This window comes from Corvus hawaiiensis, chromosome Z (assembly GCF_020740725.1).
Source record: "Corvus hawaiiensis isolate bCorHaw1 chromosome Z, bCorHaw1.pri.cur, whole genome shotgun sequence".
Lineage (NCBI taxonomy): Eukaryota > Metazoa > Chordata > Aves > Passeriformes > Corvidae > Corvus > Corvus hawaiiensis.
The window spans coordinates 29,661,667-29,689,271 of NC_063255.1; the positions used below are offsets into that span (position 1 = coordinate 29,661,667).

The 27,605-nt window shown below is 39.1% G+C and overlaps 1 protein-coding gene across 1 annotated transcript in view; it reads right to left on the bottom strand.

The window, feature by feature from the left end:
* The window catches only part of DGKQ (diacylglycerol kinase theta), a 97,942-nt gene that overhangs the window by 48,830 nt on the left and 21,507 nt on the right, over positions 1-27,605 (bottom strand). Inside the window, exons 2-7 of the mRNA XM_048292392.1 lie at positions 24,897-24,976; positions 15,283-15,382; positions 10,524-10,609; positions 9,676-9,801; positions 8,065-8,218; positions 3,145-3,213 (exon numbers count right to left, since the gene is read on the bottom strand). Coding sequence (XP_048148349.1) covers positions 3,145-3,213; positions 8,065-8,218; positions 9,676-9,801; positions 10,524-10,609; positions 15,283-15,382; positions 24,897-24,976 — 615 coding nt within the window. The remainder of the gene's footprint in view (positions 1-3,144; positions 3,214-8,064; positions 8,219-9,675; positions 9,802-10,523; positions 10,610-15,282; positions 15,383-24,896; positions 24,977-27,605) is intronic.

The following is a 27,605-nucleotide window of genomic DNA, read 5'->3' on the forward strand; positions in this document are numbered from 1 at the left end:
AGGGGAAAATAACTACAAAAGGTTAATTCCAGGCATAATTTACCAAATTGCAGAACTTGATTTCAGAGGCTAAGATACCAAGTTTTCCAGGGAAAAGGATAAAACAGCATTGGATGAGTCCAAAGCTCATGTTCCCTTTGACTTCCAAATCCCCACAGACAGGACACGGCTTCTGAAAAGACATGTGGCTTGTGACTGAGATAGGAAAATGAGGCAGTCCTGGGTAGTTTTGCCACTTAAGAAAGTTAGAGGCCTACCCTGAGTGTATTTGTGAAAATCACTCTTAAAAGACTTAATTCTAGCAACATAGCTTACCAAGCACCATTCTTCCCCCCAAAACTTGTGTTATTTGCATGCTTTATGCTCTCTTTCTCTACTGTTGCTTCATATTACAACAGTGGGGACTATAAAATTTTGGTTTATTTCAGTATTAGGATTCATAACCTACAAGATGGCATTTATGCATGTAAGAATTATGTATTTTTTCTTTTATTGCCCTTGAAGAGAGCCTTGGGTCTATCTAATACAAAACCATTTTATCTCTTACTTGGCAGATGAACAGGCTGTGGAAGGACATGCTGTGAAACCTCTGTTTGCTGACAGCACTGCAGCCCCCATTTCTCTGACAGACAGATTGCTCTAAAACCTCCTCCAGAATGGGGTTTTTTTGATCTCTGAATTCTGTCCTGCAGAAGATGGACGCATGCTGAATCAGACAGTTCACTTGCAGCCAGTGAGAGACACTCACAGGGCAGGTAGTGTCTTTTTCCAAACCTGCTGGTATGTCTGTTACATCAGCTCAGAAACTGTATGGTTGTTTTCACGTTAATTTTATGCTTTTGATTTCAGTATCTTGGTAGGCTAAATATAGTGGTTGATTTAACACATTCAAGCTACCAATATTAAGACTTAGATCTTCTAACTTTACACTTCACACAACAAGCCCATTACAACAGCAAAGAAACGAAAGTGAATGTAGACTACTAATTCAAATCTTCTTCCAATACTAAAGACTTTGTATCCTTTTCTATTGGTTTCTTTCCTATCAAAGAAGTGTCTTTCCACACCAATATTATTCAATTTGTTCTGACTTGTTTTCACTGTTTTAAAAAATATATACCCCTAAAACATAGAGAGCTGGAATTAAGAAAAGCTAAATATTCTGGAATGTAATGGAGTTCAGACACTCCTGAAGTAGAGCATGGTAACATCCCAAAACACACGGCAGATGTACTGAGTCAACACACAGAAGACGTGAGCAGCTCCTTCTTGACCCATGTTACACAAATGGTGTTATCTAGAGACAAGTGAAAGTGGTCCAGCCCCCTACAACCATGGCATTGTCATGTTAAATTCAATAGGTTATGACTCCCCACACAGAGAAGCACAACAGCTGGCAGGTGAACCTCAATAACTTTATCAGGTAGGTTATCAGAGAAGACACATCCTTAGCTGACACAAGGTCATCAATCCCATGGTCTGGGAGTGGGACACACCAGATGAATCCACAGGGGAAGTTCTGTGGGACACCTCACTGACCAAAGACGTCTCTCAGATTGCAGGGATTTATGAGATGCATGTGAAAAACATTCTGGGATGGTACAGGATTGTTAGGGGAACTTCAGGAAAAAAGCAAAGGGAGAGAGCAAGGTGGTGTGGAGAAGAACTAGTATGGGAAAACAGAGGGATAAGGAGACAAAGGAATCTGGTCACATTTAAAGAACTTGCTGGTGGGTACTGCATGCCCATGCCCTGGACCTCATCACCACAGTCTGTCCTGTCTTATCAGTAAATGCTGTTTCTGAATCTTTTTGTGAGTGTGGTTTTAGCTGAGCTTTCTAAACCACAGCAAAGCTACTGTGCTCTACACTGCCCTATGTTTTGTGAAAATGTATTACAAGAAAGCAATTTTTTATGCCACTGTTCTATTTAAAACACAACTAACAATACTTCACATGACCCTTGAAAATATACCATCTACCGCTGCTTTCTCCAGATCAGAGATGGCCTGAACAAATGACATATTAAAGTTTGTATCCTGCCCTGAATTTTCATATCTTTTTTCTTCTTTTAGGAAGTCTAAACTAAAGCTGAACTGGCCTGCACTAATACTTTCAATGAATCCAGTTGAAATATCTGGATACATTATTTGGTCTTTTTGACAGTAGTAAGGGAAATAGGCTTAATTGTTGAAATGAAGAAGTCCTCACACTCAACCGCATAAGTCACTTAAAACAGTGGAAAAAGTGAAAACTGTTCAGACAAACTGCAGTTAGTCAGACTATTTTCCCATAATAAGGAAGTATGCTGGTGGATCGTAACTTAAAGTCATTCAGGAACTAAGAAAGTGAAACAAGAAGATGCTTGGAATCTCTTCTGTAACTGATTTAATTAGTTATTGAGCTGATTTTTTTTTTAAATCCAAATAGCACTTGCACAATCAGCCTCTTAATTTTGTAAGAGCCTCAGGATTTAAAAAAATATAGTATTTATTGATTCGAAATGTCCTTTAATGCAGCTACATTAGGTAGCAAGCACCATGTTGTTTTAATTATGGATTTAATTATGATTTAATTATGGATATAGGGGTGGGAAACTCTTAAATTGCTGTTTAACCTCATCTTCTGAAAAGTAAGAATTTGGCTGTTACCAACTGCAGAAAACTCCACATGCTTAAAAATTCAACTGCATAGGAAGCAGCCAGTCCAGCTCAATCCTGTTTACTGCAACATGCCCAAGTCAAAAGAAAAAATTGACCTGGTGGCCTCAGCAAAATTTGGGTCCAGAGAACTTACAAGCAAAAGGCTTTGAAAAGACACTGCTGTCTGCCCTTTAAATTCATTGCTTATGTATGGAGTATTAACACCATGTTTTCTTTCTTCAATTACCAAGTTGAGAGAAATGACCTATCTGTCAAGGTAATGAGCAGACTGTCATTTGTGTCAACCTACCAATGGAAAATACCAAGGAGATATTTTTAAAGCCCTGGATAAATGTGTTGGACCAAAACTTTGGAACTGAAATTAAAACCTAACATTAGAAAAATAGCCATTTAATATTTTCTCATAAGGCAATACAAGTTAAGATTATATGAATAAAGACTGAAATGGGTGACTATTCACCCCTTACTAAAATTTTGCTTACTTGAATCGGTTGAAATCTGGATATCTTTTGTTGATCCTTGTGTTGACCCATCAACATCATCATCTTCATCTGTAAAAGCAGAAACATTTTAAGAAAGGATTTTTGCTAATTTGAACGGAGGGGAGGGAAGAAGCTGTTTGTAACTTAAGAACAGTTTATATCAAACAAGCTAACACAAAAGGAGCCAGTCAGAAAAGCACACTTTCTTTTTCTACCTGTTTTATGATAATAATTCATAGTATTAAAACAGTATTATAAAAACAAATCTGCATTGTCATGTAACTACAATGAAGGCATACCTGAGATCCTTATACTGTTAACTTTAATATAGCAACTACTGCATTTCATTCTTTACTAAAGCTGTGATGTTTGCCTGTGACTGAAGTATGGATGGTTTCCATTAAGTTTTAAATTACCAAATCAATCCAGGAATTGCAGTAACAGCCTTCCAGTCAGAAATACTGATGTTACACAAATAATTTCCACAACTGAAAAACATAGTTTTTGACACTCAAAGAGAAAGAAATTGCTGCTCTTCAGAAGAGGACTTTGACAGTAGTCTCATCACTCTCACTAAAGCTAGGAGCTAAGATGTCAGAAAATAATGCACCCTTGTAAAACCATACATAAAAGATTAAGAAAAGATTAAAATAAATACTATGAGCAATTTGCATTTGCTTCTGTGAAGAACATCCTCACTGCATTCTCACTCCTGACACTCAGGGCCATACAAGACCAATGCAAATCCAAACATGATCAATTTTCTTTCTCAGAAGGTAGCAGTAGAGTGCAATGTAAGTGCCCATCACATAATGTTAGTCATACTCACACCCACTGAAAATCCCAGTCAGTCTTGACTGGGATGCGGGCAAAGCTCCCAAGAGATATAAACCAGGCAACACCTTTGTAAAAACTATGCCTTGCAGCAGAGGGAGAAAGCAAGAGATCAAAGCACAAAACAAGAAAGAAAAAATAAAATAAAATCACTAAAGGCAGAACTTCAGACCAAAAGAGATATTGGGGAAGTCAAAATCCTAAAGCAGGAGAACCTTCCAAGAAGCAGAATCATAACATGTCAAGAAGGGTACTAGGCAGTAGTCCTAAACTTGACACCAGGTAACTTGTTGAATATTTGGGTAATGCTTCAAGTGTCTACAAGAAAGACCAACAATAATGCTTTTGGGTTGTGACTTTTAAAATATAAAAAGTGTTGAAATATCTTCCCTGTTATAGCTGACAGACAAACAGATCAAGTTTCAAACTGGAGAGAAATTTAGACAGTATGGTCTTGAAATACCCTGAAATAAGAGAAAGCTGAATGTCTTCTTGAATTTCACTCCAGACAATTAAGTTTAAAAAAAAGAAGTAGTAAATGTAACAATAGGAAGTGACTGCTCCTGATTGCTCCCAACCCTCTTCTTTCTCAGTTTAGATGGAAAGAAGCTGGCTTCTTTTATTAGACTTTCCCCTTCAATCTGAATAGGAGGGAAATCTACACCAACAGCATCTTGAAACTGTTCCAGTGAAGTTCAACTTGAAATTCGTGATGGCAGGAGTCATTTGGAGGAAGGGGCTACACTGCTCTACCATTGCATTTCCTGGTAGCCCAAGAGTTTTAAAGAAGCCTCTTTCAGCACAGAGATGTTTGCTGAATGTTGGTGATGACGCGCAGTATTTACGCCATGGCAAAAGCTACTTCGGACAAATGGTCCCCAGCAGGTCAGCAATGATGGGGGTGCTCATTTACTGCATGGGACAAGTCATCTGGCACTTCCCAAACACCAGCTTGGGAAGAGTTGCCTGCAGCAATCAACTCATCCAGGCAACAGCCAGCACTTCTTTGGTACCTCAGACTGGTCTTTCCACAATCTTCTGAGCGATGACCTTTGTCAGCTGTGGCAACAGAGGAGCACCCTCTGTGCATGCCACACCACGAGAACTTCTTAATAAGCCTGCCATCACACAGAAGTGCTAATTATCCTCCAACAAAGGAGTTCCTTGCTCCCCTAAAACATCCCTAACATACACACAATTTTTAACAAGATCTGCCATCCAGAGTCTATGCCTTTCCCCTAGAAAAGCAGCAGCAGCTCCTGAGGCAGCCATCCTGAGCTGCTTCATTGTCAGAGGAGCACCAAATTGTAGAGGGATTCCTTGTGGAATATAGGATACCCCAGGAGAGCTTGGGCATCCCAGGGCTGTTGCAGAAGTACCCCTGACGGGGCCTCAGGCTGAAAACAGGCTTGCAAGGCACCTGCTAGCTGGCAGCCTTGAAAAGCCTTGGGAAAAGGTATACACTGGTCAGCTCCCCCGCTGCTAAGAGGCTTTCTCATGGGAAAGGGGCGTGAACTTTGGAAAAAAGTATAACTTGGTGTAACTGAATAATAAATCTGGAGCACGATGCTCAAATCATATCAGTGTTCGTATCGTGACTCTGGCTGGATTCCCCTGCTCCCGGGACCACCCCCTGCTACACCAAATACATCCTAAGAGTGCATCAGGGAGCTGCTGGACCCATGATGCATCTTGGTAACTTTCAGTGCATGCCAGGAGCTAGTGGGGTTTTTTAAGAAAATGAATGTCTGTTCTGTGCACATGGGTAACAAGAAGGACTAAAAGGTACTGAATTTCCTCGACACAGGATGATGTGAGAATTAGCTCAAGACAATTCTTGGCTCTGCCTTTGAGGAAGAATCTCGGCAAAGAAAAACAGCATATAGCAATGGTATGTGGTGCTTTTCACAGTGACCTGCAGACATCTGATCTTCAGAAGATGACTGAGAATGACAAATGTCCAGCAACAGGTCTCGAAGCAAGGTTCAACAGGATGTGGATGGTGTAAAAGGAGCCACATGTGAAGACACCAGACTAGTACCTGAACATTCAGGACATAGGTGCTAAACCAAGGTGCTAAACAGCACTGTCAGCTAAGGAAACACAGAACAAAACACTTTATGCACAGTGGAGTACAAGGCAGGCACTGCAATACAAATATTACTCACTGTGGCCCACTGACGATGAAAAAAAAGGAAGATGTCAATTGCTGGGGCAGCTGTCAAGTTCACAGGTATGCAACAAATCAGCAACAGGAGGAAAGGGGAGCATCCCCATGGCTCTGCCCCTGCTGCTCTGGGTATCAGCAGCCCTCCATCCTGGGAGGCAGCTGCCCACTGGATGATGGGAAGCTGAGCCCAAGGGGCAGAAATTCTCATAGGCCGCACAAAATAGATGCTGCGTTAGAAATGAGATTTTTCAGGGTGTTGCTATATTGTATCTCTGTTATATGCAGGCTAAGGACTACAAAAATGCATTTGGGCTTTCCAAACAAATTTTGTTCAATTTGATTTTTGTTTCCCTTCATATCACAATAAAGCACTGGAAATGGTCCAAATTAAGTTAGTGAATATTTCTCCATACCTATATATCTGCTTCTGACCACAAGCTAATGGCTGCATTCTCTCAATTCAAAGTATCAGACATACTTTTTCCTTAAAGAAATGCAAAAAAGCCATTCTTACTGTAAAAGACCTCAACTGTGCGTAACATGCACTCACACACTTAGCATGTAGCATAAGTCCTGAAACAGAAAACCTTTTCTTCCATCACTTAAAATATTGAAGGAAGAGACTAGAAGGTGCAGCTAAAATCTTGGATTTTCTCATTTAAGGTGCTCCATGTTCAATTTTTCTTAAGAGGTGGTTTAAAAATAAAAAAAAGAGAAAGTTTAAGTCTGACGTATTAAAAGAACACACCACGGTTGAAGAGAGAAACCTGGTTAACATCAGAAAACTCAAATCAAAGACTCTATTTTAAAGGTTTGTGATTAACTTCTCTTAATTATAAAAATACAACTTCATCTTCACTTAAACCTTTGGTACACTTGTGAAATACCTAACAATAGACCTGTATCAAAGTTCACAATGAGTCTTGCAGCAAAATCAAGCTCATCCAGACTGTTTATTTCTGTTACTTCTTATGTTGGAAGCATTAGGAACTCCATAACTTTCAAGTGGGTGCTATACTACATCTCAGCCCACTAACAAAGCAAATTCACTAGCAAGAAGAATAGCTAACTGAAAAAAAATCAATTCACAAAAGCAACCTAATGCCTCCTCTCTGCCTTTACACTCTTGGCAGGTCACTGGAGTGTGCCCGGGTCATTGAGACCTCAGGTCACGCAGTTCATGCATTAACAGGACTGTTGTGGTACATCTTCTGCACACAGAACACAGGGCTCTTGCTTGTGATCAACTCTTCTCACCAAAAACAAATGTGTTCAGAGCAGAAAGTTCAAGAGCAATCTGCCAGGTTGAGAAAAGAGCAGTTGCAAATATTTAACTTTAATGAGCTGTATTTTGCCTACTTTTCATTTCCTTTCCTATTCCATTCAAGCACCAAAAGAAAGGCTTTACGAGAGCATAATAATCAAAATATAAATTAAAAAATAGTTGTGTAGCTCAGGCTTAAAAAAAAATTCTCATTCCTAAAGAGCTGTTAAACAAACATTCACTCTAGATGGCAGCAGAACGTTACCCTGTGTAGACACATGGTGGTGTTTTGGCACCGAAATCTTAAAAAGGACAAATGCTTAATCCAAGAGACAAATAAAGTATCTGTACACATGACATGACAAGTAAGTGTTTGTAGCAATGATAACACTAACACCACAAATTTTCTGATTTTAGGTTTTTGCTTTCTTTGTTTCAAGAATAGTGTACAAACTGCCCTGCACTAGTAAACAGAAGTTTCTGCATTTTGCACAGTGTCCATTTAAAAATCTCTAAGCTGTCCCAGAAATAGCAAGAAGTTACAGTCTTGCCACAAAAGCCAGTAAAAATTAGCAATAATATACTTAATTGAATTATGACACTAGGTTAAATATGTTCATCAATTAGCCGCATTCAACTTAGAAAGGTTTACCTGATTCTGTTTGCATATTTTCTGATATTCGAAAACAATGCAATTTGCTGAAGTTGCGAGAAAACAATTGCACACAATTTGGAGGAAGAATCATATTCCTTAATCTTCCAAAGGTACATTCTGGTGTGACAATTACATAGCAAGCAGCATGAGCCTATAAACAACAACATCAGTTAAGAACTTGTGATACATGAAGAAAATAAATTCATTTATAACAAACTATGACTGAAATCGTATAACTCAGGTTAGGGATTACATAGACCTTTTGTAAATCACCTTCATTAAATGAATGGCCACATTTTTCATCCTAGATTTTTATTTGTTTGATTTGGGTTTTCCATAACCAATAATGGGGAGTCTTAATATGTCATGAAACTTTCAAGGATCACAAACCTGCTCTATTAAAAACAAAAGGTTTTTATACAGCTACATGGAGAAGTTTAAAGTTCTGGTCTCCTACTCTGATCTTCCATTCTATGCAGATATTTACTGGGGGAAATGGAAAAGGTGCTCAGGTTATATTGAATAGCTTGAAAACAGCAGTATCCTCTTACACAGCCATACCCACATGCAGATTCTGAGGTAAGACTGTTTTCAGGTTTATTTCAAAGGGTGACTGGATAGTTTCTGCCTTTCCACTGTTGCAAATCTTCTGCCATTATTGAATACACATACCTTTGTATGTACGGCTACATAGCACATTACATTTCTTAGAGTGTTCTCAGAAACAGTCCCTCCCACCTTGGAAATTATGTCTCAGATTAAAATACAAACCCCATAATAGTAAAAAAAAAAATTTAAATCACTGAAATCATAACCTTAAATACTGAATAACCTCTAGAGTTTTATTGCAAATCATTATTACATGGAGTACCTCATCTAGCCCTAAGTAGCAAATTCATGATTTCTTACATATACTTTTCAGTTCCCACTTCATCTGGTGCTACTTTGCACTTCCATCATATTTTAATACAAGGTGGCATTAAGTGGGTGGACTAATTGTTACCTGCACAGCACATTGTGTATCAGTGTGCGAAAAGCTGTGGTTTCCATAACAATTATTCAAGGGTACCATCAACTTGCACAGGAAATAAACATGTGTCATGTGAATGGAAAAACACAGAACTTGATACTGACACTTAACAAAATCCCAACCACACAAGTTAACACCTATTCTATACTGAAATAAGAGTAAACATATTAGAATGGTTAAGTCTTTAACCCTGCAGAATTCATGATTTGAAAGAAATTCTGACTTAACACAGAAAGTGACTGCAGGCTTCCAACCACAAACCTATGATTAGTCTCTGTTAAATTCCATTGGATTTACATAAAGCTTCACTGTGACTTTGAGAGTTGTTCATTAAAATGACTATGAGGAGGATTTAAAAAATCAGATTTCCCATCTAACACATAAATATACATATATACATAAATAAATGTATAAATTAAGTGTATTTACAAAGTGTATATAAAATATATATTCATATGGTGTGTGAATAAATTATATTTATATATTTAAATAAGCATGTGCTTATTTAAATTATGTTTAAATAAGCACATGCCCATATATATGTGGTTCCCACAAATACATGCAGCAGCACAACATACCAGGATGCCACACCATTCACATCTCATGCCAGAGAGCACCTCAGAAGACCCACAGGTTTTTTTGCAGAATTCGCAACGAGCACTTGAAGAAAGGTTTCCCTCCCTCCAGTGGTGGTGGTAAGTATCCTGAGAGAACACATCATGACTTAGCATTACATGAATCAGATAGAGATGCATCTTCAACTTTAAAATCAGTAATTCAAACAGCTCTGAGGAAATAGCAACAGAGACTAGGGCATTAAGTTTTTCTCAAGATAAATATGAATCTTAGCAATCTTACATTTCACTACAAGAAGTTCTACCAGACTATCAAAAAATTTATCACAGTGTTCTTCCTTCACAGTCCACTAAAAAAAAGTTCTTCTAAAATAATCCTGAAATATCAGTATTCTGTATCTACTGTACTGTGAGAAGATAAGAAAACAGGCAGTCTTGCCTTAGTCAGGCTGCAGGAAGCTTGAGGACATGCAAGAGAATGTTTGCCAGGGACGCAATGCAGCCAACAGCTCAACATGCAGGAAAAAAAAAGAATTCCATGCCAGCTTTTGCAAAGCAAACTTTTATATAAGATGCTTTATTTTTTTTTTTTTTTTTTAAATTTTAGTTTGGATGTTGTACACATTCCACAGACTTTTCAGCAAGAGGTCAAAAGCATCATGCCTATATCACCATTTAAGTTCATCTCATTCTTTGTAATATATTCTGAAGTCACACATGTCCTTTGCCTCCCAATGAGCAACAAAAGTGCTTTGACAACTGGCAGCATGTGAAAGTAAAGACCAAGACTGCTCCTTCTCTAGTCCACAGAATGCACGACCACCTTCCCCTGCAGAAGCATCTGCACTTACATGGTCCAGGTGCCCATCCTGGTGACACTGCCGGCAGTCACTGCAAGCAAACAGGATACAGTCTGTGTGCACATGTAGCTCACAAACTAAAAGCACAAAAACAAGAAAACTTTAGGCTGGAAATCCCAGGTTTTTTCTGCATCTCCTTCCTCCCTCCCTTCAATATTCCTCCACTACCCTTTTCACACTATACTTTCTCTCCTTCATGCTCTTTACATTCAGCAAAGGTAGACAATAAAGAAGTTTACCAGCATTGTTTTGTGTGTTTCTCCACTTCCTCTGTCAAAAAGATGCAGCAAAGATAAAGGAAAGGCTGAGCTAATTTTGCTCATAAGCAGCACTTGTCCTATTTCCTCAAATTACAGCAAGTTAAATGTGTTCAGCTGCTTGGCTTTGTCTTGCAGTTTCTCAGGAAGTGCTGCCTACCCCAATATACTTGTGCCTGAAGGCTAGTTTGATTCAGTCACTATATATAAGGTAAATCACCATTTCACTGTCAAAAAAAGGAAATATTTTTTTCAGAGCACTCTCCTAAGTCAGGTTAACATTGCCTTCCAAAATATTGTAGGTACTGCAGATGGAAGAAGTTTTAGTGAATCCTGTAAAGGTTTAGGCAAGTTTTGGCTTTAAAGTACCTTCATTATTTAAAAGCTGACATGAAATACCAGATATGAAAGAAAAGAATCTGCAGTTAGGATACAAAGGATGAGTTACAAAACAACCATCCAAAACAATAACTGAAAGATCTCAATACTTAGTTTCATCAATTCAAGAGTTAGGAGGGTTCTCTATGAGAGAGAACAGAGAGACAGATGGATGAAGAAGATCCTCCATCCTGTAGCTGCTTTGTAAATACTTGTACTGCGCTGGGAAGGCATCTGATTTTTTATCGAGTAAATGAAAGCAAGAGCAAGCATCAAGTTTTTCAAATATTTTTTCAGTTCTGGTCAAACAGGTTATTCCTCCAAGCATATCACAAAAATACGAGAACTGTAACCTGAAGCTTGGAAAGTGGCAGCTGCACACACTAGCACATTACCTGAAAGTATCTTGAAAACAAGGTTGTTAATTTACATAGAGAATAATACCTGATTTGGAATCTCTCTGGACTCTTCCACAGGTGAGCAGAATTAACACTGTTATTCTAACCTCACAGAAGACATAATCTACCACCACACCAATGCAAAGACTCATGACTAAATCAACCACAAACATACACAGCTCCCCATGCTCAGTCCTCACCGCACTCAAGAACTTCTCTCTGAGCTGGGGCACAGTCCCTCCTCCATTCACATTTCTCCCTGTTCATAGATGTAACAGGAGTATTTTGCAGTTTTTCCAGTTGAACTACCAGGCAAACTAGATGCTTTGAGTCATATTCTTGCTAATGGTAAAAGTGTCTGTAGATGAAGTCACAACTTCAAGGAATTTACAAAAGCATTAGGGGTTTTATTGTTAATTCTGCCAACACAGGCATGCACTGCCCTTTGCTATACTTTGTAACAACAAAGAGGGGTTTTTACCCTTGGTTTAATTCCCATCTGCTGTCTAGCACCAACCCTACCCCAGAATTAATAAGAAATATGTTCATATGAAGGGCGGGAGTGTCATAGGAGTTAATCCCTTAAGGTACTATCCTGCTGTAGGAAAGAAGACGTTTTTGAATGTAAAGATCAAGTCAGATCAGAGGTCGTACAAAAAGAAATTTCATCTTCATCAGACATTCCATAATCTGCATAATTTTAAAAATCATAACAGAATGACGATCTTCTATTCAAACTAGTTATGAAAGTTCTTTTGATTGCCAAAAAACCCAAACTGATTAATTTCAGATACATAAACTTGGAACAAGAACCTTTACAATGTTAACTGCCAGTAAATCTGCTGCTCCTGGTCAATGCTTAACAAGAAACTTTTGTAAAGAATTCAGCACCAAAAAAATTATTTTTTTTACTTTCCATCCCCGCTTCTTGGAAATAAAAGGAAGAGCAACTCTCACTGTCATGAGTCCAGGTTCAACTGACACCAGTGAAACCTGGTAGCAAAAATAGCTAACCAAAGCATTCAGTAAATGGCAGCAGAACTTGGAGTCCAACTATTGTAACTTTTACCAATGAAGTGTATGTATTTATTTGACCATGGGTTAATACACATGCATGCTCGTTTCTGAGAACAGATCCCCCACTGTGTACCCACAACATTTATGTGGGTGAAACCTTTCATTTCCTTTCAAGAAAGTTTATTTTATTTTAAGACATAAACAGTGCAAAACAAGTGACTAAAATTATTTTACAAGTACATGTAATGATGTCAATCATTTGCTTAGAAAAGGTAATTCCATCTTAACCCTCTTTTTAATCTTAATTATAGTAAAGAGTCCAGGAAAAGTTCTTAATTTTAGTATCAGACATGAACATCATAAACAAGTGTAGATTTGTAGTATTAAGCTAAGTCATTAGAAGTAAACAAAAATATGGAAGAACATTCAATATCTCCATCTGGATTTAAAAGCTCTACAGCTTAAAACACTAGACTTCTAAAACAAATTCCAAAAGCGTTTTTGAAGAATAAAGGAAGAAACTTGTGCATTTTATGAACTTCAGCTGCCCCTTTTAAGATACACCTTAAAAAAATTATCAGAGAAACAAATTGTAAACTTACTGGTATTCAAAAAAAGGGCTACCAAAAAAGGCATGCCACACAGAGTAGTAAAACTGTCAAATCCATGTGAAGAAAGCAATTCAGAATCTTCAATGAACCATAAAAAAATTTCTGTGCATCTGTAATACCTAAATACAACATGTGATTTCATGTGTTTCATGCTTACAAACACTTAAATAGAAACATCTGAAAAAATATTTCTTTGCACTTGTGTGCTGGTTTTGGCTGGGGTAGAGTTAACTTTCTTCACAGTGGCTAGAATGGGCCTGTGTTTTGGGTTTGTGCTGCACACAGGGTTGATAATATAGAGATGTTTTAGTTATTGCTGAGCAGGGCTTACACAGAGCCAAGGCCTTTTCTGCTTTTCATACTGCCAGGCTGGTGAGGAGGTTGGGGGTACATGGGAGGCTGGGAGGAGACACAGCCAGGGCAGGTGACCCAAACTGGCCACAGGTATATTCCAGACCATTTGACATCCTGCTCAGTGTTTCAAGCTGGGCGCAAGAAGGAGGAAGGAGGGGACGTTTGGAGTGATGGCATTTGTCTTCCCAAGTCACTGTGAGGTGTGAGGGGACCCTGCTCTCCTGGAGATGCAAAACACCTGCCTGCCCTGGGGAAGCAGGGAATTAATTGTTTGGTTTTCTCTGCTTATGTATGTGGCTTTTGCATTCCATATCATACTGTCTTTACCTCAGCCTGTGAGTTTTCCAGCTTTTACCCTTCCGATTCTTTCCCTGATCCCACTGGTGGGGCAGTGAGCAAGGGGCTGTGTGTGGTGCTTGGCTGCTGGCTCGGGTCAAACCACAACAGATGGATACAATGCTAATGCGGTAGAACTAAGAGAGTAAGAATATGACAGCAAAATTTAGAAAGCTTTAACTAAACTGAATCACTAAACTAAAGCTATTTGCAACAGTTAACAGGGCATAATTAGTGATAATTATCTTCTTTTCAAATTTCTGGGTTTATCTCATGCCACACAGGTTCTGAGTCTTATTAAGTCAGATCACTAGAAAATTCTCTGTGGTACCTGTAGCTCACTAAACATCCTACCAAACTCTCCAGCTCACATGGTAACTATATTAGGTGACATATTCCCACCAGTCAGAAGAACAGTTTGGCTCCATTATGCAACACAACAGACAAAAGCAGAAACAGAAATACTGCACCATTCTAAATCTAAACGCTCTGTTCAAAAGAGGAGTGCTTCCCCTACACATACACATAGAAAATCATATTAAGTAAGACATCATCTTTACCAAAACAGCAGTTTTGGAAGCAACTAAATTCCCTGCAGAATTGGTTCTTCATTCATAAGACTTTTTTTTTTTAAACAGTTCAGAGGTAATATTCCTATAAACAGTAAATTCTATTTAACCTCACAACCCAACAGCTGAACAACAGCTAATAGACATTTAAGACACGGGAGAATTAAGGAGCTGTCCTACATCAAAATCAGTCATGTACTCATGCCAACATGTATTTCAAGTAAAAAATCTGGTGTTTGGGTGATTTCTTTAATTACTGTTTTTTCAGGGAATCCATGTCAGAACACTCAGAGCAGTACTATTTTGACAAATAATATTTTCAAATATCTTTCCATTGAAGGTACCTCATCCTCATTACAAGTAACAGATATCTGAGACTAGTAACACAGGAAATTCTACATTCTTTTCCAGAAATATGAATACCTGATGATTCTCTGCATCAAAAGCTTCCACTGGAAACAGAAATAAATTACCTCAACAGGACAAGTCTTACTTTTGCCATAATAGCTCCTCATTCTTCGCACATCTCACATGGATTCACCATACACCATCACCACCCCAGACTTGCTCAAAGTAAATTGGAGGAAAGATGAAAAGAGCATACAGGTTTGACAAAGTTTGTGGTTTACTGAAGGTGGTTGATTTATTAATCGTTAGTTTGAAGTTTACCTTCCCACGATCAATGTACGGACAATAAAGAAACCAAAAGTTTCTGAAGCACACCGAGTGGATGTTTGTGTATACACACACACCCTCGAGGTGTGCAGTGTAAGGCAAGTGTAGGTTACTGGGTGACACGCAGATGGCCGTACAAGTAGGGTTTAAGTTACCTTCACATCGAAAGGCAGGTGACTCTAGGGACTTCCTGCACACAGTGCAAAATTTTCTTTTGTAATGTCCTGGAGGCCCAAAGCAATGTGCAACTGGAACCTGCCAGTGAAGAATGCATAAGACATCATAAATTTCAACTTTCAAAGTGTCAGTTAAAATTCATAGAAGCTTGCACAGAAGCTTTATCTTGCAGTAATAGGGCAGTATATACAATGTAAACTTAACTAAGCACAAGAATAAATAGACAGGTGAATCGTCCTTTAAGAAATAATCACACTTATAATCACATTTTAAATACTTTAATATAACTTTAAAAAAAATTCTTGGGAATTAATATGTATTGTATATATTTTTAACTGCTGATCAACTTCTTGATGATTCACAGCAACATGAATCCAAAGGCTTCCTTTGGGACCTACCTGTAATTGCAGTTGCTCTTCTAAGCATTCTTAATTGAATCAAGGACAATTAAAGAGTAATAACTGCACAGGTGAACAAAATACCCTAAAGACACATGCAAGACAGTTTTTAAAACCTCAGTGCTGCCACAGTTCAGTGATCTCCACATGCCTTTCACTTCTTCTTCAAATACAGCCTGGCCAACTGGCTGATCAGGACACAAGCATTGGTTGGTCTTCTCTGCCTTATCCAAAGCTTCAAAGTCTGAATGGGACAGAGATCCAGCTCCTGAAGTACATCCAGACTGAGGTTCCTCTTGACTGCAGGTGGAAAATGATACACTACAATTTTCTCTTGCAAGAGCTTTCTGTACCAACAGTTTTGGCAAATGTGTTTCTGGGATACTATTCACTTATCTTAAAATGGCTTTTTTCTCGCTTAGTGATTAATAATGAAGCTGGGAAGTGATAGTACCAAAGGAACAACAGACAAAAGAAGCAAAGTGAAGAATAAGAAACATACTTGAGCTTTATACCTGTTCTAGAGACTATTCTTCCTACAAGATGCACAGTTTTGCTAGTGACATTCACATGAAGGAAGGAACATAACTGCATGTTTAAAGTCCTAGAATCCAAATGAGTTCCACAGAAGTTTGCCATGATTTAGGTATTCAGTATTATGCATTTCACATGCCCTTCTTGCTGTAATGAACACATCATATTTATCTTGTGGTTGTATTTCTGATAAAGTCAGACAAATTATTATTTAGGCGTGAAATGAAATTAATCATTCCCAGTAAAATGTTGGTAATAATGACTTCAGATACATGTAGTCACAGGTTTTCCTCTCAGATATACTGGAATAACCTTGAAAGGCTTTTTACATCAGGATTTGCACTTTTTTCCTTGTATATTGGGGTTTTCCTGAGAACTATTAGCAGTAAATCTGACACATACTGTGAATACGGAATCTGATGACCCAAGGAGTTGCTTCCAGTTATAAACATCTAATTCCCACATGAATTTCAGCCTCGGAAAGTGTGGGGACAGTTACACCAAACAATCCTGTAATTCAAGCATGCACAATGAAAGAAGTGAGGTAGTTTTGCCAGATGCAACACAAGGAGAAAAGAACAATGCTGGAAGTTTAATCAAGAAAAATCAGTAACCCCCACACTGCAAAGCATGTGGTTCCTCCAGTGCTCCTCAGAATTAAGCTTTGGGAGATAAAAGAGGATGAAGAGAAGTACGAGATACGCTTGTGTTACCAAACATGAACAGGTTTATGCACAGCAGCTGACCACTGAAACGGAGTCACCAGCTCACTGCCCCAGCAGACTGTATTGTCTGGAGGAATCCTTGGTCCCTGACTGACCAGGAAACTGCCCATTCACATCCCAGGCTCCTCACCAAGCTGGGCTGAGCCAGACTACATAAAGGATTTCATATGAGTATCTCCAGTATGATATATAACAAAACAGCACTGCCTCCAAAAGCTTCAAATTTTAACTTTATGTACAAGTTGGGGGTTTAAAAATACAGCCAAACCATTCTTTTTGGGTCCATATCCTACTCCCACCATCCCAAACTCAAATTCCATTCTCTGCAGCCTTCCACCTCTAACTGACATGAAGTTCATAGCTGGCTTACATTTTTTTTTTAAAAATCAGAATACTCTAGTCATATAATGTATGTTTACAAAAAGAATATATATCCTTGGGGGAGAAAATGATCCTGGAAAGCCTAAGGAGCTTCAATCAAACTACCTCAGATTAAGTTTAAGGCTCATAATCTTTGCCCACCGTGCTACTTCTTCAAGAGAAGGAAGAAACAAACCACTCTGTACAGTGACATACAAGTTACCTGGGCTCACTTATTGTGGAGGTAAAGTGCCAGAGCTGTCTTCTCACTCTAGCTGCTCCAAAAATAAAAGTTTGGTGGGAGAAGGCCACTCGCACAAAATTCATCCTACACGATGAATTCATGTGCAGAAACTTGGTAAGAAATGGCAGTGTGAGCACAACCTAACCCAGACACTGCAACTGAGGGGAGTACTGAAAAGCCCTGGTTGCATTCCTCAGGCAAGCTTTTCTGCACATCCCAACCCATCTTCAGGTTTCAAGTGTCATCTTTAACTGCCCTACCCCTGCCACAGCCTCAAGCACTATGCAGCCAGCCAAGGGAGAATTCCCCCTGAAATCAGACACAGGGGAGACCTCCTTTAGCTCCAAAGTGGTGAACAAACTGCTTTGGACACCCAGCAAGAGCATATAACCCCCTCAACAACCCAAGTTAGAAACACAGGGCTTCTGGCCATGAGTCTGGCTACTTTATCTTAAGGCTAGCTTAAAAATGCAGGCTTTTCATTATTGTCACAGAAAGGTTCTGCTGAAGAAAAAGGACATGTGAAAGACAGTGTTTATTTTGGGAAAAACTGTGAGAAGGGACTTTGACAGAAGGCAAACTTATTCAGAGTCTGACTGTACTTATCTAGAAAACTCAAGGGAAGGAGATCAAGTCTAAATTCTTCAGCTGTTCAGACCATGGTGACAACTGTCTGAAGTCTCAAGTCACTGTCAAAAAGAAGGGAACAACTTACTGACTGAAATGTTAAGTGGGGGGGTGGAAAAGTGGAAAAAAGGTAAAAAAAATGTTTCTTCAGTTCCTTTATTTATGAAACAAGCCAAAGAAACTTTGTTTGTTGTGAGTGGTCTTTCTAACATGCTTTAGAAGATGACAGGTATAAAAGCAATGTAGAGCCAGATGGGAAATGGGATGGGAATAAGATGGAAAAAGAGAAAAGGAAGAAGAGCAAGTACAACGTAACAAACACCTCAACTATGTAATGTTTCTCCCAACATTTTTTGATTGCTGAACAAGTTCCAAGCACCTAATATATATATAAATATATATTAAAAATATGTATTTAAAACTCAGACTGGAAAAGCCAGTGAAACATCATGAAAGAATACAGAATGTTACATGTTATTGCCTGGTTTATATCTACCTGCATAAGTACAGCAGAGAAGCATAAGGTGGCCTACTGAGAAAAAGTTAATAATTTATGAGAGTTTAAAACCACTTTTCCAATCCAACTACTTAAATTACCTTATGAAAACCACTAAAATCGATTTCCACAGAAAAATACAGAAAATTTCTTCTAGTAATACCATTAAATGACATCAAAATGCCCTTACAACATTGATCAGAAGCATATCAACAGAAAGTATAATGGTAACACTCCAGCATGATCTCCAGAATGACTTTGCACTCCCAGACAAGATACTCCTGGTTTCTGTTCTATTTCCTGCCATCTGTTAAGGAATGCAAGGCATTAGAGAATGTAATATGTATCTGTAAAACGTTCCTATCAGCCTGTAATAAAATTTGATCCTATGGAAACCTAAGACTTAGATTCTAACTCCCTCGGTGCAATCTGTGCAAGTGCACAGCAGTTCTGCATTAACCAAAAAGAACAGCAACAAACTGCTTTTAAAATCCAAACTTTGGAAGAAAAACAAAGAGTAGAATTGCTTTCTTTTGATAGCGCCTTTTAAAATTGTTCCTCATACTGAAATGTCACAGGATATAAAGCATGTGACCAAATCTATAATGAATTCAAGTACTCTTCCACTAAGGTGGAGTCACTTTGTACAGAGCTACACTCCAGACACTCTGATTTGTACATAGTCAGGCCAGGGCGTCTTACTGATCTGCAGCCTTCAGGATGCCTCAGCACGGGAAAAATACAGCTCCAGGAAGGCCTGTTCTTCACTCAGCAGCAACTTCTTTTGTACCAGCTCAGGCAGAAGAAAGCTTCCTCTTGAATCATGAGGCAAAGACTTACAGGCTCAAAGGGGAAAGAGAGAAATACAGATAAACCAAATGCCAACGTGACAGCTGCTGTCTTGTGCAGTCTTGAAAAGGAACTACCAACTTAAAACTTGTCTATGTCTAGATATTATTTTGCCCATGCATCTCCTTGCCCATCACATCAGGGTGACTTGCACCAGAGAAGTTAAGAAACCAGGGTGGCAGGACCTAAAGTAGTGTGGGGCTGAACAGCTTCCAAGTAGGGAAGGGTACACAGAAAGAAGGATACTAACAGTCTCAACAACAGCCTCTAAAGGTTGAGTAAAATGAATTTAACTTAAGTTCAGTGGCTTGCAGTTCAAAAACACTGTAGCATTTTAAGGATAAGTACAAGCAGCTTGGAAGCAACCATCTTCATTAGATGCCCACAAGGGCAGTCACAAGGGGTCATTCTGAAAGACTGCTCTCAACATAAGGCCAAAAAAATTTGCTGATAAAAATTAAAATTATGTTTCTGAAACAAAAACATGTATGGATGTTTAAGTGTAGAAGCATGTCCCTATCTAAAGTTTCTAATGTTCACTCCAACACCATAAACCTTTGCTCTAGGGAGGTAGATAAGGTGAACACACCTCACTACACCCCATGACTGCTCTGTCCAGGCCTAGACTACATGTTCTCTGAGAGAAGCTAACAACTTTGTGATTCAACTTTTGCCCTTACTGACATCTTTTCAATTACTTCCTTATTACTCAGTAATCACAGACAGCCCTTTGAATCGTTTGAAACCTCTCTGATTTAGTAGCAAAATATTTCTGCAACTTGAATACACTGCGTGCTATGGAATGCCCTCTATTTCTTTCTCCTTTTAGGGATAATGTCTATCAACTACTCATCACTTGTGTCCAAACTGACATTCTTGCTCTGAGCACTTGATTTATTGTCTGGTGTTTAAAGGCAATGTAAGTACGTATGCCATATGGTAGTTCTGAAATGAGATAAGAATAAAAAGTTAAATGGTGTCTCAGCATATAACAGGACAGGAGAGAAAAAATCAAACACTTAATTACCAAGTTTTAATTGGGGCTAACACAAGGGAATGATGCACACATCCATATGCTATCCCACTGTATCCAGGATTATTTTTCTCCATCCTACAGATCTCTGTGACAAGACATTTGGCCTTACATACTCCAAGGTCTCAAGGACGCTTTGCAATGGGAACTCTATAATGCATCCCATACTATTTCAAACCAGAGTTATATGATACTTCTATTCAAAAGTAAGACTTGTGTAAAAGCTTTCCACTGCAATTAAGAGTTGCTTGGACTAGTATTTTTTGTATTGTAAAGAAAAAATTATATGCAAAAGTCACTCACTCCCTACTTTTATTGCTACAGAGGAAATCAATGTCTATCTCCTCTTATCAAGATAGAGATTAAGAATTAAAACAAACACAGTGACATCCCATAATGCTTCTGAAACTGAAGAGTCACTGATACAGCTGCAGAGCTCATCTGGGAGTTCAGATCAAGTTTCAAGAGAGCATAATAAACTCTCAAGAGTTTATGAACTAGGAGGTGCTAGCCCTTCCTTTCCTTAGACTCTGAAGCTCCACTTCAGGGACAAAAAAGAGAAAACCTTGGTGCAGTGCCAAGATTACCAGCAAGCAGTTTTAACCCTCATTTGGATTTTAGATTATGCCATGTGACTGTTTGTCTCCAAGCAACTGCCTTGCTGAAGCAACACAAGCATGGGTCAATTGCTGGAGAACTGGAGAGAGACCTTCTTGACAGAAGGTGGTCACTGCTACCCAGCAAGGGCGCAGGTAAAAATCACAGAGTCACAGAACAGCTTGGGTTGGAAGGGAGCCTTTAAAGATCATCTAGTCCAAACTCTCCCGCAATGAGCAGGGACATCTTCAACTAGATCACGTTGCTCAGAGCCCTGTCCAACCTTCCAGGGATGGGGCATCTACCACCTCTCTGGGCAACAGAGACAGTATTACACCACCCTTATTGTAAAAAATTTCCTCCTTAGATCTAGTCTGAATACATCCTCTTTTAGTTTAAAGCCATTGCCCCTCATCCCATTGCTACGGGCCCTCCTAGAAAGATCTTCTACTTTCAGATCATTGGAATTGATCCAGATAACCATGCTGCACACAGATGAACCCAGCAGCCAGAGGGAGAAACTCAGGTCGGTAGACAAGGGCAAGAGCAGAGACCCCCGAAAGCAACACAGCCTTTCCATTCCTTACTTCAGCCCATGAATGCAGTAGCTTTCCTTACAAAGCAAAGTTTTATTTTTAGCACAAGATTCAGAAGCTGATGACCTAGACTAGCATTTTTCCATTCTGGACAACCTGCCTTTAAGAACAACAGCACACAACAAAGTCTCATGAGCAGACTTTAAAACCTTCTTAAAATGGAAATGTTTAGACACCATTAGAGCAATGCACCAACACACTAACAAGGAAAAATAAGCATGGCAAATGCTGAATTTCACTAAACCATTTTTCATGTGGTCTCATTTCGATTTAGCTTTCCAAGAACAGTTACACAGAAAATACACACACATTTCTATAGCAAATCTAAGATTCTGTAATACAGCTTCCACTCCAACCTAACGAGGTAAAACAGAACTTCACATTTCACCCCCAAAAGGTTTTGTTTTTACTGTTATTTTGTTTTATGTTGGTGTTCGGGTGTGGATTATTTTTTGCCCTCCCTTCCTCCCTTTTTTTAAAAAACACGTACTGAGAAGTGGGCAAATACTTATGGGAATGTAAAAAAGAGAGAGTTTGAATTTGAAAAAGTTCCTGAGACCTTACCAGTGGAACAAATCATATGCCCTGTAAGCGTTTCAGAAGACTGATCCATGAAGGGAAACATCATGACCTGGATCCACTCTGGAATACTAAATGCAGGTGATAGGATTTACGATAGAGAAAAAAATTTGTAAGTCAGCCTTAAGAACGAATTCATCGCGAATGATCTGAGGCTGGATGCAGTTGCGGCACGCTTGTGACTCTGCGGGCCTTTACTTGACCCTGGGAAGGAAACCCTACTGTCAGGAATAAAAGTTTCCACAAAATATCTGCTGAAAAATTATTCTCTGATGGGTTGACTTAGTATCAAATGACACACACTCTGATGAGCTTTAACAATTGCCATCTTCTCTAGATGAAATCCAGGCAAGTAAAAAAGAAGTCTCATTTCTCTAATACACTGAATATTGACATAGCTGAAAGAACTACCAGAAAAAAATTCCACCAGTGTTCCCTCCTACGTCAGACCTTCTAATAAATAAATAATCTGAAAGGAGAGATTAGGAAAATAAACTTTCTACAAATTGTATAAATGACTGTCATTTGTTCTTTGCTCTGTTACATTTTTTACGCAAATGCCAAGTCCAGTATTTGCTTTGACAGAGCCTGCATGCAAAATGACGTCTCCCATATGGCAGACTTCACTTGTACAGCTGATCAGGATTAATGCAACTTGGATGACCACGTCAAGGAGGACATGACCGTCCAGAACGAACAGTACAGTCCAGAGTTTTCAAAATAAAATCATTACAGCTCAAGACAGAAAACACAGAAGACTCTTTGAGTCTGAACACAGCAACGCTGAACTGCAAACAGTTCCAAAGACTGACAACACCACCAAGATAACTATCCTTGCTGTGCAGTACAATTTGTGTTTATTGTTTATAGATAAATCACAAGATAAAAGTTATGTTTTGGGGCAGATAGATTACAGGGACTGACAAAAGAGAAAAAATTACACTGACGTCTACAACAGATGCAAATGGGAACACCAGTAAGTTTAAATGGAGGATTTTTACCATATAAAAGCAAAGGAACAAATACTATTTTGAACAATGAATTAAATTTAGAGCAAATCCACAAAAGAAGCAGTCATAAATGTTTACAACACTCGCACTCTGAATTAAATTACTGTTTTCTAGTTGGATTTTTGCCATCCCCCTAAAGGCCCTTGCAAAAATACCTATATAATCTGATTCACTATTCCTTTTGCTACAATAACTGATTGCCAGCATACTGACACAGCAGTAGATGCCAATTCTTAGTAAAAGCATTTCTCACTACCTACATGTCCCTTTACCATGGGGGGTTCTAAGACTTACATCAGTATTTATTACTATTTCACTGGCAAATTTCTATGTATCAGACACCTTTTTGACACCTCTCAAGATGAAAAGTATGTAAGAAAAGAGGAAAAGCAAGAAAGAGAAAAAGCAAAGCGTAGCAGTTTTATCACCTAGACAAAGCATATTGAAGAAAAACAAATGGATAATTTCTCTCTATCCAATCCCTGTAACTCAAATTGTATATTGTTTTTAAACTTTCACATCTCTCACCCCCTCCACAGGTTTCCACAACATAAAGGAACTTGTAAAATATTTTATGACACAAAGAAGGGAATCAGCTCCCCTTCACAGGTCTGCGCAATGGATTTCCATAAATGTGATTTGAGTCAGCAAGGTCTGTAATGAACATGACTGATTTTACGGCCATGTCTCATTTGACGTTTGTATATGGCTCCTTAAGGTATTTGTAGTGTTTTACTACTTCTCTAGTAAATTTCTCATGTCCTTCTCCCCTTTTGTTCCTCTTCTGTCATCCTTTCCCAAGTGGATAACACACTTTGTTTTCTCTTCAGTTTAGCTTCTTAATAACTTAGTTGCATCCTATTATCTTCTGTAAAGTTGATTCATGTTTCACACCCTTTAAATCAATCTCTTACGCATGAAATCTTGTGGGAGAAAGTCACAAGCCATCTGAAAGCAAGTACTTTATTACTTACCAAAATAAATTTAGAACTACTGTGATCAACTGAAGTCCTGCCCTCTTTTTTTGGCTTTTAAATCCTATACTTACAATGCAATGACTTTAGACTTTATTCTCTAGACACAATAAACAAGAAGATTCTTAACATGCAGCAACCAGTAGAAGACAAACACAGCTCCTTTTCTAGGCAGAGCAGCTTAATATGTAATAGCTGTAATATAAAATAGTAAAAAATCTGGTGATGTACACAGTTCATCTGTATGACACATGGTGCAGTTGTCATCAGTCACTCCCCTCCAATATTGCGAAACTTCCAGGTAATGGCACACAGTAAGAACATCTAGTAATATTTAAAGAATGAAAATAACTGGTCTTCGAAGACAGACTATCTACAGTTGCTCATAGCAGAGACTTTTCAAAGGAAGTGTAACTTCGCCTGTGAGCAGCTATAAAAGCCTCAGTGATGACTAACACAATTTATGCATTACGATATCAAAAAAACCACTGCTGTACTGCACCATGTTCATCAGTGGTAAATGTGTGCTATTATCCCAAGAAAGAGACAAGCCAGTGTCTCTTTACTCACCCTTACAAGGCTGGGAGCAATACACGAGCACGGTATCTTGACATTCTTGAGGCACTTTTCGTGAGACATGAAGTTGCAAACTGTGGAAATAAAATAACCGTGAGCAATTCTTCACAAGCAAGGGACTTTAGGAAATGCAGTCAATCAAACAAAGCCCAAAATGGAGTCAAATACAATGAGGAATGCATCTTTTTAATCACGTTTGCTATCCCCTAGGTTTGAGAATGTACACAACTGTCACACCCTGTGCAGTGTGTGAACTCCAAGTCGTTTATCTAAGATGCTGGCAGTGGAAAAGGAAGGAGAGTTTATCCCAATACAGTACAAGCCTACTGCAAGTCATGTCCTCCCACACTCTCTCTCTTCTCCATGAGCATCAAAACGAGTTCTTAAATTTCAAAAGAATTTTTAAACCATCCAAACCAGCTCTTTGATGTAGCCAAAGCAGATGGACATGTTTGCAAGTGAATTATTCTACAAGCTAGTGCGTGTGACTTAAATGTGAGAAAACAAAGTATTGTCACAAACTGAGTGTAATGGATGAAGGAGACAAAATTAAAGGTTGCCAATTATAAGCAGCTTTGGAAGTCAATAGTTACTTACTATTTCTTTTATTACAGGTTTATAACACCATCCAAGCTCCACAAAGCAAGTTTTCAAGCATGACAATGTTTGAAAAAATCATTTCTCATGAGGGGGATATTTTCCACAGCTTCTTACCATGAATTTGCATTACATTAAGCTGTGTGAAGAAAACAAGGGATTCTTTATTTCATCCCCACCACCGCTGATTAATTACGAGCTAATAAGCCATGCAGCTATGGATTTAGGTCCTCCTTCTTTCAGAATTACCCTCTAACAGTTCAAGCGTGAAGCCTTGTGCAGATGCTCAGGTCCTCACCTCTTGCATGGAAGCTCAGACCTCTCCCAGCACCTGGGCAGAAGATCACTTGCCCAGGCTGTACACAGGGGGTTTTCCACGTCCCTGATTTTCATAAGCACACTGTACCACTTCCTAAGTTTCACAAATATCTGACAACACCCTCAAGTGCTTCAAACTTCCCATCTTCAGTCCATTGTTGCCACCGACTGTATGCACTAGTGCCACAAAAAGCAGTCAATTTCCTCTCCTCCCCCTTCTCCAGCTCATTGACTTCTGATTGTGCAACACTGCTTCTTCCATGCCAACTGAAGCAATAAAATCCAGGTCCACTTCTCTAAATGGCTTATTGCCAGCACATGCAAAGTAAATTTTCCTTCTGGCAGTCGAAAAAGGATGACACCTTTGCCACTGGCATTTATCTTCGTATGAGCAGTAGGAACTTTAAATTAATTTAGTAGGTTTTTAAATTAATCTGCAAGTCAGAAAAAGAAGCACTGCAAGTCACTAGTGTGTACAAACTGTGTTATTCATCATCCATCTCTGAACCCAGAATGATTACCGCACTGATGAAATAAAGTAGGAAGGAGCAGACCCAAATCTTCTGCTGGGTCCTATGAAATGTTACGTTTATCTCTAAGGTTTATGGCTGTTGACAACTAAATAGGGCAGATCTGGGAAGGAAACAGTCAAAGAAAGGATGATAAAGTGGATTCTTACAGCTGCAAATGCAGATGCTCAACAGATTTGGAGGTGATCTTTATGGTGGGAAGGAGCACACAGCCTATCAGCACAGAGGAGACCAAAGTAAGCAAAGTCATTGCTCAGGCAGAGGAAAGATGCATCTCCTGCTCCAGAAAACAGGTATGACTCCACACAGAGAACTGGTGGATCCTCATCACTGATGTGTTATCTCAACACGGACATAGCAGTAATACAGTGACAGCATAACTAAACGTGCTCTCTCCTTAGGTCTCAGACAATATTTCTACTGATGCCCTTAGGAGGTCACCCGCTTGCTATGAGAGCAGGTCTGCAGAATCTACAGGAGAAAAGGGTCAAAGGCTACCTGCCCATTACCACCTATAATCTGAAATTTGCCACTCACACCCTGAAGACACCTGCCTCAGACACTTGTTCAGGTGACCTCGTCACTGTCTCAGAGTGGTGCCCAAAGCTTATCTGACCTGGCTGGGTGAGGGGAAATGCCCTCTGAATGCAGAAGCATCATGACAAAGGTTCTCATGGCTCTGGCCCATGAAAAGCAGAGTATGAAGCTTCAAATATAAACAGGCAGATGTCAAGAACTTCATAAAGAGGTGAGAGCTAGCCAAGGAGGAACCAGCAATGACTAATGAAATTCACTGAAAGAACACTGTTTTCCCTCATTTTTCTAGTTCAGAAGCAGGCTGGCTAGAAAGGAAAGCAGAGAGCATGGTGCTGCAAATTGATCACAGGAATTTTATGATCTGCAATATGCAGCAGGCAACTGAAGTCTGCAAGACTACTCTCTCCAAGTGGCTATTAGATTTAAGCGCACACAAACTCAATGCACAAGTTAACTGAGCCCTACACAAACACCTCAGGGAATTCAAAGAACCAGTTGATGGAAGGGATGCTCCCTCCATGGACCTTGAGAGATGTTCTCTACTTATTTAGAGAACCCAAGTCACTACACGATACCACAATTTTCTCTTTGCAGTGACAAGCCCAGCAAAACATGGTCCAGCATGAAGACAGTAACATATCGTTCAGCTAAGGAAACATCTCATGACACAGAAAAATACACTAAATCAGCAACTTCAGAAAAGCAGTAAAACCAAACAGTG